Raw genomic sequence first — 17,156 nt, 5'->3', positions numbered from 1 at the left:
AAGCAGAAAGAGCAGTCACACAGTCTCCATATCGTATGCTGTAAAACGGGACCTGAGGGCCTGGCTAAAGATGAGATAGTCATTTCATCACCCGTTCATTCATTCACTCGTTAAACCTTCATGTCCTGCTCTAGGAGGCCCACTGTCTCCGAGCTGTGCGGGGAGAGAGCCTGAGTCGACCACACACCCGGCTCCGAGGGTCACGCGCAGAGAGCCGAGGAGACTGCGACCCGGACCGGGGAAGGAAGCGCCCACCTGCAGATGAGAGGTGACAACAGGGCACGGGCCTCCAGCGGTGAGGGAAAAAGTGCACGAGTGGGGGAGGAGGAAGAGAGATGGACAAGCAGACAGGCACACGGCCAGGGACGGGGTGTGGCGGGAGATGCGGGAGACACGTGAGGTGTGGAGGAAGCCAGGGGAGGCGCGTCGGAACGCGGATGGTGGCGCGCACCGTCTACAGAGCGTGCAAGGAGCCGCGCGTGCGCAGCCGCAGGGAAGCCACCGCTCACGCCAGAGTCCTTGCCGGCGTGCGCTGGGGCGGCAGGAAGCCGACGGCACCGGACGGGGAAGGAAAGGGGAGTGAGAAATAAGGCAGAAGACAAACTTTAAAAGTTTGGAAGTAAAGATAAGCTGAGAAGATAGGGCTGCAAGTGTGAAGAGTGTGGCGAGATTTAGAAACGAGGATCCCGACCCGCGGAAGACCCGAAGGGGCGGTGAGACGCAGCGGCTCCAGGCAGGGGTGGAGGCTTCAGGAGGGACGGGTGGCCGTCTGAGTGGAGAAAGAGACTGAGACGCCTGAAGCAAACGGATACATGAAACGTGGTCTATCCCTTCAATAAAATGCGACTCAGCCACGACAAGGTATGAAGTTCTGACACAGGCTGCAACATGGATGAGCCTCGAAAACATTATCCTCCGTGAGAGAAGCCAGGCGCAACTGGACACGGACTGTATGACGCCATTTATGTGAAATATCCAGAATGAGCAAATCCACGGGGTAAAAAAAATAGATTAGTGGTTGCCAAGGGCTGGGAGGAGGGAGGAACGGGCAGTGGCTGCTTAAGTGGAGTTTCCTTCCCGGGTGATGAAGATGTCGCAACTAGACAGAGGTGACGGTCGCACAACGCTGTGAATGTGCTAAGTGCCGCTGAATCGTACAATGTAAAATGGGTAAAACAGTACATTTTATGTTACGTGTATTTGAACACACACACAACACACACACACACACACACACACACACACATACATCCCCAAAACCAACCCAAAGCAGCATGAAACCAGTCAGGCCATCAGGAAGGAAACAGTGTGAGGGCAAACCGTCAATAGCAATTATAATGACAATCTTCAAAACCATCAGTCATAAGAAAAACTAAATTACGTGAGCTATTAGGTTGAACCCTATGAAATTGCAGAACCATAGCTACTTCGTATGTTCAATCTAATATAGCCTCTTTTAAAAGACGAGGCACTCTATGTGACATTTTATGAAGATTTCTGTCACAGGCGATGCCAGATAACTCCAACACTTCTGCTTCTCACAACCCTAACTGATGCTGGTTGTCACTCCCCTCCCCTCTCAAAATGAAAAACCCTACTGGGTAAAGGGGACTTAGAGAGGAAAGGAGAGTGTCTGATAGGGGCTCTGCTTCTGGCTTAGCCAACTCCACCCTGGAGGGCTGCCAGCGAGCAGGTAAGCCCCACGACTGTTCAAACACTTCCTCCCGGGGGACATGGCACCCGCTTGCCAATCACAGCAGACGAGGGTTTCTAAGAAAGCACAGAAGCTATCATCACTCCCCACCTTTGACCAACCAGTCCTGCTCACTGTTGGCCCTCTTAATTTCGGAACTGCTTCATCACCTTTTAAGGTGATAGAGAGAATGCTCTACAAAACCACTGTCACAGGGGAGCAGGGATTCTTTTATTTCAACAAATAATCTGACTTCCAAATGACAAACAGGAAATGAAATAGCCCTCTTCATGAAGATGGCTTCTCAAGGAAATCAAAATCCTTAGCCCACATTCCCAGTGAGAGTCTTAAGAGGCAGGATAGGATGTCCCTCGCACTCTAGTGGTTAAGACTCTGTGCTTCCAATGCAGGGGGCGTGGGTTCGATCCCTGGTCGGGGAACTAAGATCCCACATGCCACGCGGCGAGGCCAAAAAAAAAAAAAAAAGATGCAGAACAGATTCTGGAATCTCGTGGGTTTTCTAAGCAAAATAAATATTTGAGGCAGAAAAAAAGTAACAGTAGAATTGAAAGTATATTTTTATAGTACTGTTTGACCCCACCTACCCCATTCCTAGCTCAGAGGGTTTTTTTTTTTTTAATTTTAACGATAATTATGAAGTACATAGAAATAAGTTTTATTCTCAGTAAGGGACAGGAGCAGGCAAACAGGCTTATGAGTTAGTCAGGCACGAGTTCTGATCTCGGCTCCTCCGCTGCCTAGCTCTGTGTCCTTGGTGAACCGCTTCATTTTTGAGCCTCAGCTTCTTTCCGTCCTACAAAATAACCTTACTGTCTCAGGTATGTGGTGATGATTCTGTGAAACAACGGCAGAGCAATCCGCTCAGTACACGGTCAGCGAGTGTGGTGCTGCTGAGCAAAGGGACTGGGATGGAACTCGGGTCCCGGGTCAGTGTTTGTCTGTCCCACGTCAATCTAGTCTCTACTGTCTTCACTTTATTATTTTTTAAAAATATTTATTTATTTACTTACTTACTTTGGCTGCGCCAAGTCTTAGCTGCGGCATGCAGGATCTAGTTCTCCAACCAGGGATCAAACCCGGGCCCCCTGCATTGGGAGCGTGGAGTCTTACCCACTGGACCACAGTCCTCCACTGTCTTCACTTTAGAATGAAACACTGACTATGTCTATAGTACTACAATTAAAATTCTTTTTTTTTTTTTTTAAATAGGGTTTCTGCCAAACTCTGTAGTATATTTCTGAACAAAGTTGATCAATAGTTTGGCTCAGGCTTCCCTGGTGGCGTAGTGGTTGGGAATCTGCCTGCTAATGCAGGGGACATGGGTTCGAGCCCTGGTCTGGGAAGATCCCACATGCCGCAGAGCAAATGGGCCCGTGAGCCACAACTACTGAGTCTGCGCATCTGGAGCCTGTGCTCCGCAACAAGAGAGGCCGCAATAATGAGAGGCCCGCACACCGCTATGAAGAGTGGCCCCCACTTGCTGCAACTAGAGAAAGCCCTCGCACAGAAACGAAGACCCAACACAGCCATAAATAAATAAATAAATAAATAAAACCCAAAAGTTAAAAAAAAAAAACAAACCCCCAATTAAAAAAAAAAATAGTTTGGCTCAACTGTAGCAAGTAACAAAGTGGAAATTCGTGATTTTACATAAGTAAGCAGCACTCTAGACTCTTGGAGATTATGTAGTAAGAGTAATGAGAGCCAATGAATTAATCAGTCTTCTTCAGCCTAAGGCTGCTTCTAAGTTATTTTAAATGGGGGGATTCTCTCCACTCTTTTGAAATGTGTACACGTCAAGGGAAGCAGTATCTGCAGTCTTCCTTGGTGTTCACCATCGCTGTTCACAATCTCTGGCGTCGCAGCCTATCATGGTTTAGTTCACAGCTGCTTGCTTCTCTCTCCAGAGTAAAACACAGGGCCCTACAAAGGGCAAAACAACCCCTGCTTTTAAGGGAAGTCACTCCCCTGGTTGTTTCTTGCAGGTGCTGTTTTCTAACATTCTTCAAAGTCACTGAGCTTCAAATTTTTAGTCCCAAAACCTTTTCAAAAAGAAGGTAGTTCAAATACCAAGGCAAAAGAGAAAGGGCTGGAGGATGGAGAGGAACCCTGAAAACCTCTGTCCGAGGAATCGTGATGCTTCCCTCTTAGTCTTTCCGGTTCTGAGTGACAGAAACAAGAAATGTAATCAACAGTCCGGTTAAGGTCACAACGTAAGACAGGAGGCTGACCTCTGTGTGTTCTTCCCATTGGTGGATTCCACGCTCTCCTCCAAAGACGTTCAGTGAGACGAGATAAAAGGAGACCAACAGACTCGGCACTTGGCCAAGATCCTTCCCTTGCAAGTCCTTACAGACACACTGATGTCAGAGGTACCCACAGGGTTTCAGACGCTCTGGTTTGTGCCAGGAAGAAAAGAACCTCATCTGGTCAAAGGGCTTCTGTTTTCCATGAACCCCGCTTTCTCACATAGTGACCAAAGCAGAGTGCAGCGACCCTATTTACGTCAACCCCCTTTGATCCTTTTCCTGACCCAAATCAGAAAATGACACACATCTCCGCATGCTATTGGCTGAACGAGGTTGAGCACATTACTACCTTCTTTGGGCTTCCGCTTCCTCTTTTACAAGTGGGGGTAATGACAGTGCCATCTCATGGAACTATTGTGAAGATCGAGAGGACAGCTATCATGTATTTGTGCCTGTCACACAGTAAAATAAGAGCCACTGAATGTGAGCTACTATCACCAAGAGCATCATTGTTGGCCTGGAGTCTGGAGACATGGGCCATTTCTCCAGTGAAGTAAGGCAGCTGTGGAAAGCTCTAATGAAGACTTTCAAGTATGAAATCAACTCTCTGAAGAGCGCTTTCACTACAAATGGCACCACGTCAATGGACACTCAATCTACTCCATCCAAATGAGAATATTTGCAAAGGGGCTTCCCTGGTGGTGCAGTGGTTGAGAGTCTGCCTGCCAATGCAGGGGACATGGGTTCGAGCCCTGGTCTGGGAAGATCCCACATGCCGCGGAGCAACTGGGCCCGTGAGCCACAACTACTGAGCCGGCGCGTCTGGAGCCTGTGCTCCGCAACAAGAGAGGCCACAACAGTGAGAGGCCCGCGCACCGCGATGAAGAGTGGCCCCCGCTCGCCGCAACTAGAGAAAGCCCTCGCACAGAAACGAAGACCTAACACACCCAAAAATCAATCAATCAATCAATAAATTTATAAAAAAATATATATATATTTGCAAAGTATGCTTGGGAAAAAAAAATTTTTTCCCCTTGACGTGCAAAGCAAGAAATAATGACCACACAGTAAAATTCTCTTAAAAATGTCATTTTTTGGAACTTCTGCTCTGAGGTCAGATGTGACTAACAGTCTAGCGTTTTGATTCAAGAATAAAAAGCAGAATACAGCATTCTTTAAAATCAGTTTTGCTTCAGTGTTTAATAAACTTGTCAGAAGCCTTTGTAATTTAAATACGGAAACAAGTGGGTTGTGGTTAGCTTATCGTTCATTCCAAGTGTAACACACGTTCCATACACCAATGCGCACAAGTGCACATGTACACACAGTTCCATTAGGAGGTGTTTAAACATTTTTTTTAATTTAAAGAAAAGCAGAGTCCTATTTAAAAACAGCTGCCAACCCTCACACCAAATCTGTATTCTTGGAACCTTTTTCTTAAAATTGATTTTCATGAAAGAAAAAAAAAAATCGAGAAAAAAAAATTTGAAACCCAAGCAGTAGGGAAAAGATACTGTCCCTATCCATTTAAATGCATTGCCATAAGATCATCTGATAAAGATCTTATTTTCTACTTGCCTGCAAGTTCCCAGCGCTTTTTTTTTTTTTTTTAAAGGACCTGTCAACTCACTCCTACCCAAGTCCTACAGCAGCACGCTTGAAAACGAGGAGACATGTAACACAGGTGACTTGAAATCCCATTTGAACCACCCCACCACATCGAGCACGTTCTCTGAGGAGCCTCCGAGCGCCCTGCCCACAGCAGCAGACATCAGCGTGGCCGAGCTGGGAATGCCCACCCAACGCCCACTGACCTTTTGATGACTTGTGACTTCGTCCCTGCTTCTCCCCAGCTCCTCGGCAAGTTTCACGTTCTCCTCTTGCAGTGCTGAAAGCTGCTGGGACTTCTGAGCTGCTGCCTGCTTTAGGGTTTCTCTGCAAGGACAGTGAGTGCAGGGTTACCATAGAAACAAGACAGGCAAGGAAACTGTGGGAGACGACCAGCTTCACAGCACCAAGGAAAATATATCTGGGTCACGTGCCTGATAGGCTCTATAACAACAGAAGGCAGCGTTATCTACATGCAGGAGGGGCCAAATGGCTTTAACCTCTCAGGAGGAGGACTGCTGCTCGCATGTATTCCATTTTTTTTCAAACCTGATAAACACTACATCCACTCTCTCATCACCCACACTTACCCCACTTCTAAATACTCCCCATACAAAAAAGCAATGTCACTCTAAAATAAATGACAGATGAAATGGTGAAATGGTCAGTATTCCCCTTATTTCCATTAGAAAATTATACTTAAACCTATCATGTTGATAAAGTGATTTACTTTGCTGCCAGGGCACTGTTCTAACTGTACAAATCTGTAATCTGTTTTTTTTTTTTTTCTGGCAGAAATGCATATCTGGTGGTTCCATTTGCCAGTATCTGTCAGAATCAAGTGCTGGCGGGAATCTGGGTATATTTTCAGGACAATTAGAGGTGAAATGCCCAAAGGAAATGCAGTTTTCTAATTACATAACAAGTGTTTTATTTTGATTGTATTCTTTCCATACTGCTAACCTGAAATTAAAAGAAGCAAATAAAAATACAGCTTGCTAACCATGTTATACCATGAATATCAGCATATAAAATGTGAACAGGGTAAATGTATTTATTAAACATCTTCCCATTATTAAGCTTAATTGCAAATATACATCCCAAATTATCCTTTACACGTGGACATTGAAAACAGTTTATTTGATTGTTGAATTTTAGTTTTATACCATAGAAGGTTTTGATGCAATTATGAATTTTAAGTCTGTGCTGGCTATATTCCATTTAGTGAGCTGTCATACGTGGCTGAATTCTGAATCAAGTCATCTGGCTATGAATCCATCTGCTGATGCATGAACACATCTATTTTTAACTTCAGTTGTCTAATGGGTGGCAGTGCTTGGCATCTTCAGTTTTCTTGATTTTTAATTCTCCACGTACCTATAACATACCTACGGGGCCGACCTCATGAAGATATAGGGGAAGATGTCTACACAAAAATCCTCCCAGCACATTAAATTTGTCATTTTATAGAGATGTTTATTTAGCAAGTGAAGAAAAACTGAGAAGGAATTTTAGCTTCAGGTAATTAGTCATTCAAAAGCTGGGAGGCTTGATTTTAATTATGGATCAAAACACACACACACACACACACACACACACACACATATACACACACGCGCACTACAGGTAAAGTTCATCTTCTGGCCAAAGTCCACCAGCTCTTGACAAATCAGAAGATTTTACTTATGATGAAATCATCATAAGCCAAACCTTTTATTCCCAAGTGGTCACCACCTTCATTAGGGGCTATTTGGTTTCAGCATTTGTGTGGCCTGTCAGAGATAAGTTCAAGATCCTGTTCTTTCTCTTTTAAAGATTTTCATCCTTTCAAATTTTTTAAATCCTTGGTTGTTATTAAGAGCCCACAGTAAAGAAAATTAAAATAAGGAGTCAAAGAAATATCAAGATGACCTAAGATTTATAAAAATGATACTTGTTCAATGTTTTAAAACCTGCAAAATGATTTCATGTACATTTAATCCTCAAAGCCCAAGGAAGCTAATGTTATTATTTATATTTTAAAGATGACAAAATTGAAGCTCAGGTAAGTGAAAAGATTTGCCCCAAATCAAGTAAGTTGTGGAACCAAGAGAACTGGAGTTAAAACTGGCAGACAGACCTCAGTTGTGATTTGAATATAGAAACACCTCTTTCAATTTTTCTTTAGACCAGAGGGGATATGTACATTTCACAGAAGAAGGAGGCTCTAACAGCCCAACTTCTGGACATACTCTAAGGAATAATTCCAAAAACACCTACAAATATAATTCTCACAATTTTTAAAGATGCTTTTCTTTCTACATTATAAGATAGATGTCTTGCAACAGAAAAGGAGACTGTCGCAGTTTTAAAACTGAGAGGCAAACATTGCTAATATTGACTTGCAGACATTCTACTTAGGAATCTATCATAAACCTATTAATTACCATGCTAAATATATTCTAGATTTATTACTGTGCCAGGTGAGTAATTAAAGGCAAAAATTAGATGGCTTATATCGTTTTCCCTGAGAGTCAAAAATTACACACCAGAGAGAAACCATTTTATTTTCTCTCTCCAACTAAAAATAGGAGCTGGCTCACCAAAATCAAGTTTTCCTAAAACCAGTTGAGTAAGTGACATAGAGGAAAATGAACATTTAGTTGCAAATGCTGGGATTCCAGGGCAGAGGGCAAGTTTCTGTAGGAGGTGGCTCCCGTTAGAACTCCTGGGTCTGCATAGGTGTCCTGGCAGGTGAAGAGAAATACCTGAAAAGCTCTAGAGGCCATGAAGATCCCAGGTACGTGCTAAACCTCGAAAAACAAACAGCTGCTCCTTCCCTAGCTCGGAGCACCGGGGAACAAGACTAAGGAACAGTAAAAGGACTGCTTTTTTCTTTTTAAGAAGCACTGTTCTCATGACACAGTACATTTATATCAGCTGGTCCCTGAAATGCGGCCAAGTCTCAGGCAGGGAACAATGAGTCACTGGGGGCGGGGGGCGCTTTCAACCCACTCCTCACACCTCCCTCCAGCAGCTTCCCACGTATGTCACCGCTGTGTCTCCCACTGCCCCTCCGTCCTGCTAAGAGTCCCGGCCTTGACCGGCCAAGTTACTGGCACAAGGCACGATTCTCGCAGCCCTGCTGGGCCAGGACAATCAGAAGCAGCACAGGCCCTGTCTGCCCTGTGGTCTGGCTTCCCCTGGCCTGAACTCCCCGCTCAGGGATCAGAGACCCGGGAACTGGGCCCGGGGAGAAAGGCGCAGGTGAGGTGGACGGCAGCGCGGCCCACAGGCTTTTGCTCCCGCTCCCTTGCGGCCGCGGGCCCGAGGTTGAGCTTTCCTTATTCAATGGGGTCGTTCAAAGAAGGGCACGCAGAAAGAGCTTCCCTCTCGGCAGGGGTGAAACCACCCCACACGGAGTGGGGTGGGGGACATGACAGAGAGACTGAGTGAGGAGGGTGACACTTAACGCTAGACCAGTGCGACGACCCTTACAGGAGACGCCCAGATAGCCCTGCAGGAGACAGGAATTCCACCTCTCAGCTGGGTCCCCTCTGGTCCCACCCCTCCTCTACCCAGCACGGCCCAGAGAGCTCAGAGTGGGGTGATGGCAGAGGGGGCGTGGTGAGGGTATCTTCTCCCGACGCTCAGATCCTCCCTCACCAGCTGCCTTTGTGACGCAGATGATGGGCTCCAGACACTCAGGTGAGCAGAGCTACTGTGTCACCGGGGAGCGGGGGGGACCCTGAACTGTAGCTGAACCCATCCTCTCTGAACTGATTTGAATTCGTTTTTCCTGTCACAGTGACCGTTTCTATTTGTGCCCTTTGCCTTCGGCAGACCAGGAGATTCAAGCCTCTCCTGGTGGCCGGTCACCACAACTGTGCACGTACACATCGGTGTAAAAGGAACCATTGGGAGCTGTTTAAACACCACCCAGAGAAACATCACTAAAACCAAGACTGACAAAAGGATCCACCATCAATGTTGTGAGCTGTCCATCCCCTCAGATGAGCAGCTCAGATGAGATCATTTCTAGGAGGATTTTAAGAACTCTCAGAAGAACTAGACATAGTATACTAATTTAATCCGAGCTTGATCAACACATAGTATTGAGGATGGTGACTTGGGAACAGCAGTTTGGAACTGGTGCTTTTGTTTGTGTTTGAATCTCATCTATTCGTTTGATCAAAACTGGAAATAAATAATACAAACCCTCGGAGGGCAGGGTCCACATGCAATTCACCTTTGTATCCTTCCTAGCTTAACTGTACCTAGAACAAAGGACATACTCAAATGTTCACCAGATTAGTTGGCTTTGAATTTTAGGTTCACATGGCTGATACAGTATAGTTCTCAGAACAGATAAGCAAAATGAAATCTACTCTGTAACTGTCACTTACAATGCCAGATAAATAACCACCTGCAATGATTATAAGAACCAAACTCGAAAGGTGGTATTGACAAAGGAAACATGGGCAGCCTGTCTGCCTGAAATCTAGGCAGCAGACTGATGGGTGAACCTTGATTGGAAAGAGTCTCCCAAAATTCTGCTCTTTTAATTGCCACGCCAGAAGATTAGATTACTCTTAAAATCAAGACTACTGACAATCTCAAAAGTGCATGCTTTTTTTTTTTTCCCTATAGAAAGAGTTTTGAGGGATTGATTCACAGAGGGTCTGATGTTTCCTAATGTTGAGATTAGCTACCATGTAAGCATACTACTTTAAAAAGCTCTGGGCGGGCTTCCCTGGTGGCGCAGTGGTTGAGAATCCGCCTGCCAATGCAGGGGACACGGGTTCGAGCCCTGGTCTGGGAGGATCCCACATGCCGCAGAGTGGCTGGGCCCATGAGCCACAATTGCTGAGCCTGCGCGTCTGGAGCCTGTGCTCCACAACAAGAGAGGCCGCGATGGTGAGAGGCCCGTGCACAGCGATGAAGAGTGGCCCCCGCTCTCCGCAACTGGAGAAAGCCCTCACACAGAAACGAAGACCCAACACAGCCAAAAATTAAATTAATTAATTAATTAATTAAAAAAAAAAAAAAGCTCTGGGCTTCCCTGGTGGCGCAGTGGTTGAGAATCTGCCTGCCAATGCAGGGGACACGGGTTCGAGCCCTGGTCTGGGAAGATCCCACATGCCGCGGAGCAACTAGGCCCATGAGCCACAACTACTGAGCGTGCGCGTCTGGAGCCTGTGCTCCGCAACAAGAGAGGCCACGACAGTGAGAGGCCCGCGCACCGCGATGAAGAGTGGCCTCCGCTTGCCACAACTAGAGAAAGCCCTCGCACAGAAACGAAGACCCAACACAGCCAAAAATAAAATTAATTAATTAATTAATTAAAATACTTATTAAAAAAATAAAAAATTTAAAAAGCTCTGATTCCCCTTGGATTTTCATAAGGCTTTACCAAGTCACATTTGAATTCCAGCTGTCCTAACTCATCAGCCAGCACACATTTCATTTTGATCCTGTAACTTAGCTATAGTTCTGACTTCACAGTGTAACGTTACAAGGGTGACTTCTCGGGTTTGCAACAGCGTTCGGGGGGCAGGAGGGAGACTATTACTTTTGACTATGTACTTGTCAAGTATTCTAAAAATAATTGGCATTGTTTTCCCTTTTGCAATTTTAAATTAGTGCCATAATTTCTCTCAAAGGAGGTAAACTTACATTTCTTTCTTGAATTCTTCCATTTTTTGGTTCTCTACAGTCAGAAGTTCTTTTGATTTGTTCAGCTCTTCCATATTTTTCAAGTTGTTTTCTTTAAGTGTATCCAACTTAAACACCAAGAGAAAAAAACTTGATGAAATTATTTCATTTTCCAATCACATGATTGGATAGACAAATCATTCATGAAAAGGTGCATTAGAAAAGTGAAATTAGTCATTTGCAAAACAAACAAACAAAAAGATCACCTGGGTGAAGAGATTATAAATGATCAAGTCTATTATAAACTGCAACCTCCCCCTTACTTTAGTCAGACATGTCCTGTACACCTGGCCAAAATGTCAAACTAAATTGCTACATAAATTAAAGCAAAAGTTTTCTTTCACCTTGTATACAATTCTCAAAATTTATCATTGAACTTGCTATTCATGTATAATCCATCTTAAAAAAAAACAAAAAGAAATTGCAAAGGCATGCCATCAGCAAGGATTAACTCTCTGGAATGAAAATAAACCACTTTCTTCCCCAAAGACTAGTCATTTAGGATAAGATATTTTTCAATGTCAGTACCAAACTTCTATGGTCCTCATTATAAAAATTATTGGGATATTTGTAGATGGGAAAAGATTTAGTTATTCATCTCAACTTCAATCTGAAAAGGAAAAGGTCATGTAGTGAGACTGAAAACCACTCACTCACATTCAGCCCCATCACCTGCCCATGGGGGACACAGCCAGCCTAGGTCCTGGCCCCTGGTGGGAAAGCCAGACACATTACTAGAATGAGTGGGGATGTGACCGACCACAAGCTCTGGCAGGTGGCTGGAGTTCGAGGTGTGCATCCCCAAGGATGGGGAGCTCTTCACGGGTGATCCATTACACAGGGTGTGCTTCTGGCGCCTTGCTGGCTTTCTAGGACGTGTATCGTTATCTCTACAGCCAAAGGTGCTTCTGTCCTGTCACCTGCTACCAGTCAGGAGCCCTAGAAAGTGTCTTGCTAGTTTCAACACCACCATCTCCCTTTTAATGCCCCCTAACATTCCAGATTCATGGAATGTTCAGTGGGTCCAAAAACTGATTCCTCCAGTCTGTATTCTGGCTGTAACAAGACACCAAGGGGTATGGTTTAGAAGCACACAATTCTCCCTGAATCTATCTTCAAAGGTTAGAGACATTCCCTAAAATCTTCTCATTTACTTTACTTTCTAATTTTGGTTATCACCTATTATTTTTGATGCTTTTATATTTTCAGCTGATGTCCTCTTCTGTTAGGACTGTCAATTCCTAAACGCACTCTTTTCTTTTTTTTTTTTAATTTTTATTTATTTATTTTTCTTTTTTTATACAGCAGGTTCTTATTAGTCATCAATTTTATAAACATACTCTTTTCTATGTCAAGTTTTATTTACCCTATAATTATCTCAAAATGTTCATGTCTTTATGGATTTCAATCATTGACCTTCCATCATGAGAAGGTCTGATCTTTATAGCAGCTATTCAATGAGGCTCTCCGGATTTTCCCTGGCTTTAATTTCTTAACCTCTTACCTGACTATCGCTTTAAAAAGCATTTCAAGTTCTACAAAACTTCACATAACTATTTCGGCGAAGCAATCTGCTTGAGATTTATGTAACAGCTTTCCAAAGAAAGAAAGGGTTGGTATGAGCTGGGGGTGGGGGGACTGGGAATCAAAGGAAGGTGCAAGAATAAGAAATGCTACTTCTGGACAGAATCAAAATTATCTTGAGGCCGCAAATCTATCCAAGACCCAGAAGTGACTGATTCAAAATGAGACAAAAGGGAACCAGTACTGAATTAGGCCAAGAAAAAGGCCTATGTCAAACTCAGGGCTGCGGGATGGAATTCAGTGGCTCAAAGTTGGGAGAAAGTTGAGAAAAAAAGCATATGTGATTTAAGATAAAAAAATACAAAAGCTAGAGAATGTTATCGGTACCTCCTTTCATTAGTTCTATCACTGAACAATTATCACAGAAAGCCACGCTGTTAGGGTTTTCCCCTCCTTTTTTAAAGGTTGATCCTACTAAATAAGTAATGAAGTAATACACTTTATTTAATATTATCATCCCGGTGTACGTTCGACTCCACTAACATAGATCCAACCTGTGTAAGGCCACACTTCAAAAAATAAACAATCCTGAGTTAGTGATCAAACACTCCATGAAGTCGGTAAGCTGTCCTTTGTACAAAAAGCCATTTAAATCTGATTACTTCGTTCTGCAGTTTTTCATTTGTTTGCTTGGAATCCTCCAAGGAGGCCAGAGTTTCTGTCTTCTCTTTGGTCATCTGTTCCATTATCTGCATGGCATCTTCTGTTGTTTGAGCAGCCTAAATACAAGAAAGCACTGTGAGAAATGAGGGCACCCCTCACCAACCCGCGGAGGTGACTAACGCTCAGGCCATAGGGCTCAGGGTCTGTGTGGTGAAGGGAATCACACAGAGACGGCGAGCCAATCACTGATCCCATGCCGAAGCAGACAGACCAAGACATCAAAGGTCTTTACTCCGAAGCAGAACAAAGTTATAGACCCTTTTTGTGCCATTTTTTCAACAGGTTAACTGTAATATGCAATTTGTGTTTTTTCAGACCCCTCTAAACCTACATTTTCTAAGTTCCAAGTTCCACTAACAACAGTGCTCACTATTCTGACTTATGTTTGAGGGAAATGCTTAGCAATAATACAGAGTAACATCCTTATGTGGCCGAATTTTCTCTTCATCATATTTATTGTTAAAAATTTAAAATACTATTCTTGCTATCTCAAATTCGGGGAATTCGGGGAATTCCAAGATCACTTGGAATTTAGGTTGGGAACTTCTCAAATAAAAATAAAAATTATTTGGGCAATTACAGTGTAAGGCTCAAGCGTTTAATGAGAAGCACTGAATGACAAAGTCGATGAGAAGCTGTAGGTAATGAACATAAGCATGGCTGTGAATAAAAAAGATAACATGCATATGGAAACAAATCCTTAGCTGATAAGATATTGAAAAAAATCACCTAAGTGAATTAAAATCTTTTTAGGCACTTGCTTATTACAATTTCATGTGGTCTAATAAAATTTATGGGAATTCTGCCTTTATACCTTCCCTGTTACCAACTGTGGAGATTTCCCTGGAATCTTCCAATTCCAAATGAATAGACACGATGAAACAATTAAAAGTCACATAGAAGATACTTTGTTTTAACATGTGCCCATTTTACTATTGTTCTTAAGCCTTTAAGAACCACGGTTGCCTTTTTCACAAAAAAAATCTCCCTATGTTAAAAAAATCTATCCTTTTTATTCACAGTTTGCAATTTTTTCTAATGGAGAGGGACAACTGCTATTAGACATTTAGTAAAGAGTTGCCCTTTCAGGTGGTGACAAAGAGCTTGAGATATCTAAGCCAGTGATTAAATGGGGTGGGTCTCCTTCTTCGGAAACAAAGACAAATCCCTCAGCCACTGCAGGGTTAGTGCACAGGGTTAGGCCAGGTGCTCAGCACTTGAACCTCCCACTTTACCGTAAAGGACTGCAGAGTCTCGAGCTCTCTAATTTTAAGAGTGAGCTTGCTCTTGTCTTTCCTCAAAATACGGTTTTCATTTTGAGATTCTAGCAGGTTGACTGAGATATGGCTGTTGGTTTTGGCCAACTGGCTGATCTCTTTCTGAAGGATGAAGTAGCTTTCGGCCAGCTTCTCCTTCTCTTTCAGGAGCTCGTCCTTCTTCAGCATCAGCTCTCTGTTCTCAGCCAGGAGGTTCTTGTTGTCCTGCATCACCCTGGCCCGCTCGGCCAGGGTCACCTCGTGGTTCAGCCGCAGGTCATCCAGCATCTTGGTGAGGCAGCTGTGCAGCTCCTGCAGTTCCAGCTTGGATTTGGACAAGGCAGCAAAATCGCTCTTCAGAGTCTCTATGCTGGCGGCCAGCTGAGCCGTCTCTGCGCTCAAGAGTTCCTTCTCCTTAACAATCTCCGCCACTTTCTGCTCTGAGTTGGCCTTGTCTTGGATTAGCACAAAGTTCTCGGACTGGAGCTCCCTGGTGCACACCCTCAGCTCCCCCACCTCCCGCTCCAGGAGAACCACTCTCCCGTGGAGTTGGCTGTTTTCACACAAGGATGACTCTTTGTCCTGGGTCCTGGCTTCTTTCTCCAGGACTAGGGACTGCTGCATCATGTGGATCTTCTCATTTAACTTCTGACACTCTTCTTGCAGGTTCAACCCATCCTTCAGCAAGATGTTCTTTTCGGAACAGCAAGCCTTGAGTTCAGCGTTCAAACTCTCCTTTGCTTGCAGTACGTTAGCGTGTTCTTTCTCTAGAGTCTTTTTGGCATTTTGAGCCTCTTTCAGCATCAAAGCGAGATCACGCCTGGTGGCTGCGAGTTCTTGGTTTTCCTTTTTTCTCTCTTGAAGCTCTTTCTTCAGGGCATCGAGATTACTGAGCAGTTTCATCTTCTCGTGCACAATGATTCTTCTGTTTGCAGACTCTTGATCGTATTTCTTTTTAAGGTCTTCTATGGCTTTGATGGAATTCTCCCTTTCTGCAAGTAAATCTGTATTTTGCATTTCCAGTACAGATTTTTCTTTCAAGAGACTATCCTGCTGCTTTTTGAGCTTAGTGATTTTCTGACAAACCATCTCCTTCTCAGAAGTTAGGTAAGTGATCTTCTCATTCAGGTTCATCTCGATGTGGGCAGCCTCTTCCAAGCATTTGTTGAGTTTTTCAGTGATGAGCCTATTTTCATTTAGAAGTTCTTCTTTTTTGGCCAAGAGCCTTCTCTCAGACGAGGCCAGGGTTTCTCTTTCACGCAGAAGCTGGACGCGCTCGGAGTCTGTGATCTCCCGACTGGTCTTCATTTCTTCCAGCAGCGTGGTGAGGCTTGTGTTTGTGGCCTGAAGTTGCAGAGTCTCCAGCTCGGCCTCCCTCAGAGCCTGGCTGGCCTCCTGCAGCTGCGCGCGGAGCCCACTGGCTTCCGTGCTGAGCAGATGTTTGACCTGGAGGGCAGCCTCCAGGCTGGCATTCAGCTTTTCCTGATCTTGAAGCAGCATGTCCTTCTCAAACTGCAGATCTTTGCTGTTTCGGAGGAGATGGTCTCTTTCGATCTTTAAGGCTATGCACATGTTATCAAGACCTGACTGTTTCTCCAAAGCTGACTTTTTCTCAGTTGTGAGATTTTCCATCTCCTGCACCAAGCTTTTCTGATCTTTGACTAGCTCCTCATAGGAGCTCTGAAGCTTCTGAATAATTTCATCTTTATCTTCAGCCAACGCAAGGTTTTCAGTTACAAGCTTCTTGATATGATCCTCCAGGTGATCTTTTTCTTCCAGATTCTTCTTAGACTCAGCCATCAAAATATCTTGGCTGAACTGGAGTTCCTCTGTGAGTGCCTGCAAGCTTGCTTTGGAAGCCTGCAAAGACTCATTTTCCATATTTATCTTCAAGAGTTCTTCCTGTGCGTTATTGATTTCTTTAAGTAATTTCTCTCTCTCAACAGCCAAAGCTGCTTTATTGAGCTGCTCCTGCTGATAAAGCTTTTCAGCATCTTGCTTTTCTTCTAAGACTTTCTCCTTTTCTAAATTAAGAGTTTCGTTTACTGACCATAGCTTCTGTTGGTCTTCCTGAAGTAAAGTTATTTTGGCCTCCACCTCTACAAGCTTTGACAAAAGTGAGCCTTTTTCTAACTTTAAAGCATTTCCCTCCTGTGCAAGAAGCTGCTTCTCTGATTTCAGACCCCTCAGCTCTTCTGACATTAGTTCAATTTCTTTTTTGGCTGATGTTAATAAGTAAGTTAGCGACTACAGAAACAAAAGATGGAAAGAATGGAAACAAAATGAAATCAAGGAGACAAATGCAAGCTCGAATAACTTAATGTAACCTAAACCATAAAAGTTAAAAAAATTTTTACAATAAATGTCATAGAAACTATCTGGATAACA

At 44.0% G+C, this 17,156-nt stretch overlaps 1 protein-coding gene across 4 annotated transcripts in view; it reads right to left on the bottom strand.

The window, feature by feature from the left end:
- CLIP1 (CAP-Gly domain containing linker protein 1) overlaps positions 1–17,156 on the bottom strand; it is a 125,971-nt gene that overhangs the window by 24,815 nt on the left and 84,000 nt on the right. For 3 of the 4 annotated variants that reach the window (XM_059894955.1, XM_059894957.1, XM_059894956.1), the window contains 3 exons: positions 13,452–13,568; positions 11,227–11,333; positions 5,778–5,898 (listed from right to left, as the gene is read on the bottom strand). In XM_059894955.1, coding sequence (XP_059750938.1) covers positions 5,778–5,898; positions 11,227–11,333; positions 13,452–13,568 — 345 coding nt within the window. Of the gene's footprint in view, positions 1–5,777; positions 5,899–11,226; positions 11,334–13,451; positions 13,569–14,747; positions 17,016–17,156 lie in introns of all 4 variants that reach the window. The other variant, XM_059894958.1, reaches the window with a different exon arrangement.

Source organism: Balaenoptera ricei, chromosome 14 (assembly GCF_028023285.1).
Source record: "Balaenoptera ricei isolate mBalRic1 chromosome 14, mBalRic1.hap2, whole genome shotgun sequence".
Lineage (NCBI taxonomy): Eukaryota > Metazoa > Chordata > Mammalia > Artiodactyla > Balaenopteridae > Balaenoptera > Balaenoptera ricei.
Note: the sequence above shows the minus strand (reverse complement) of the source record. Positions and strands in the feature narration are given on the sequence as shown.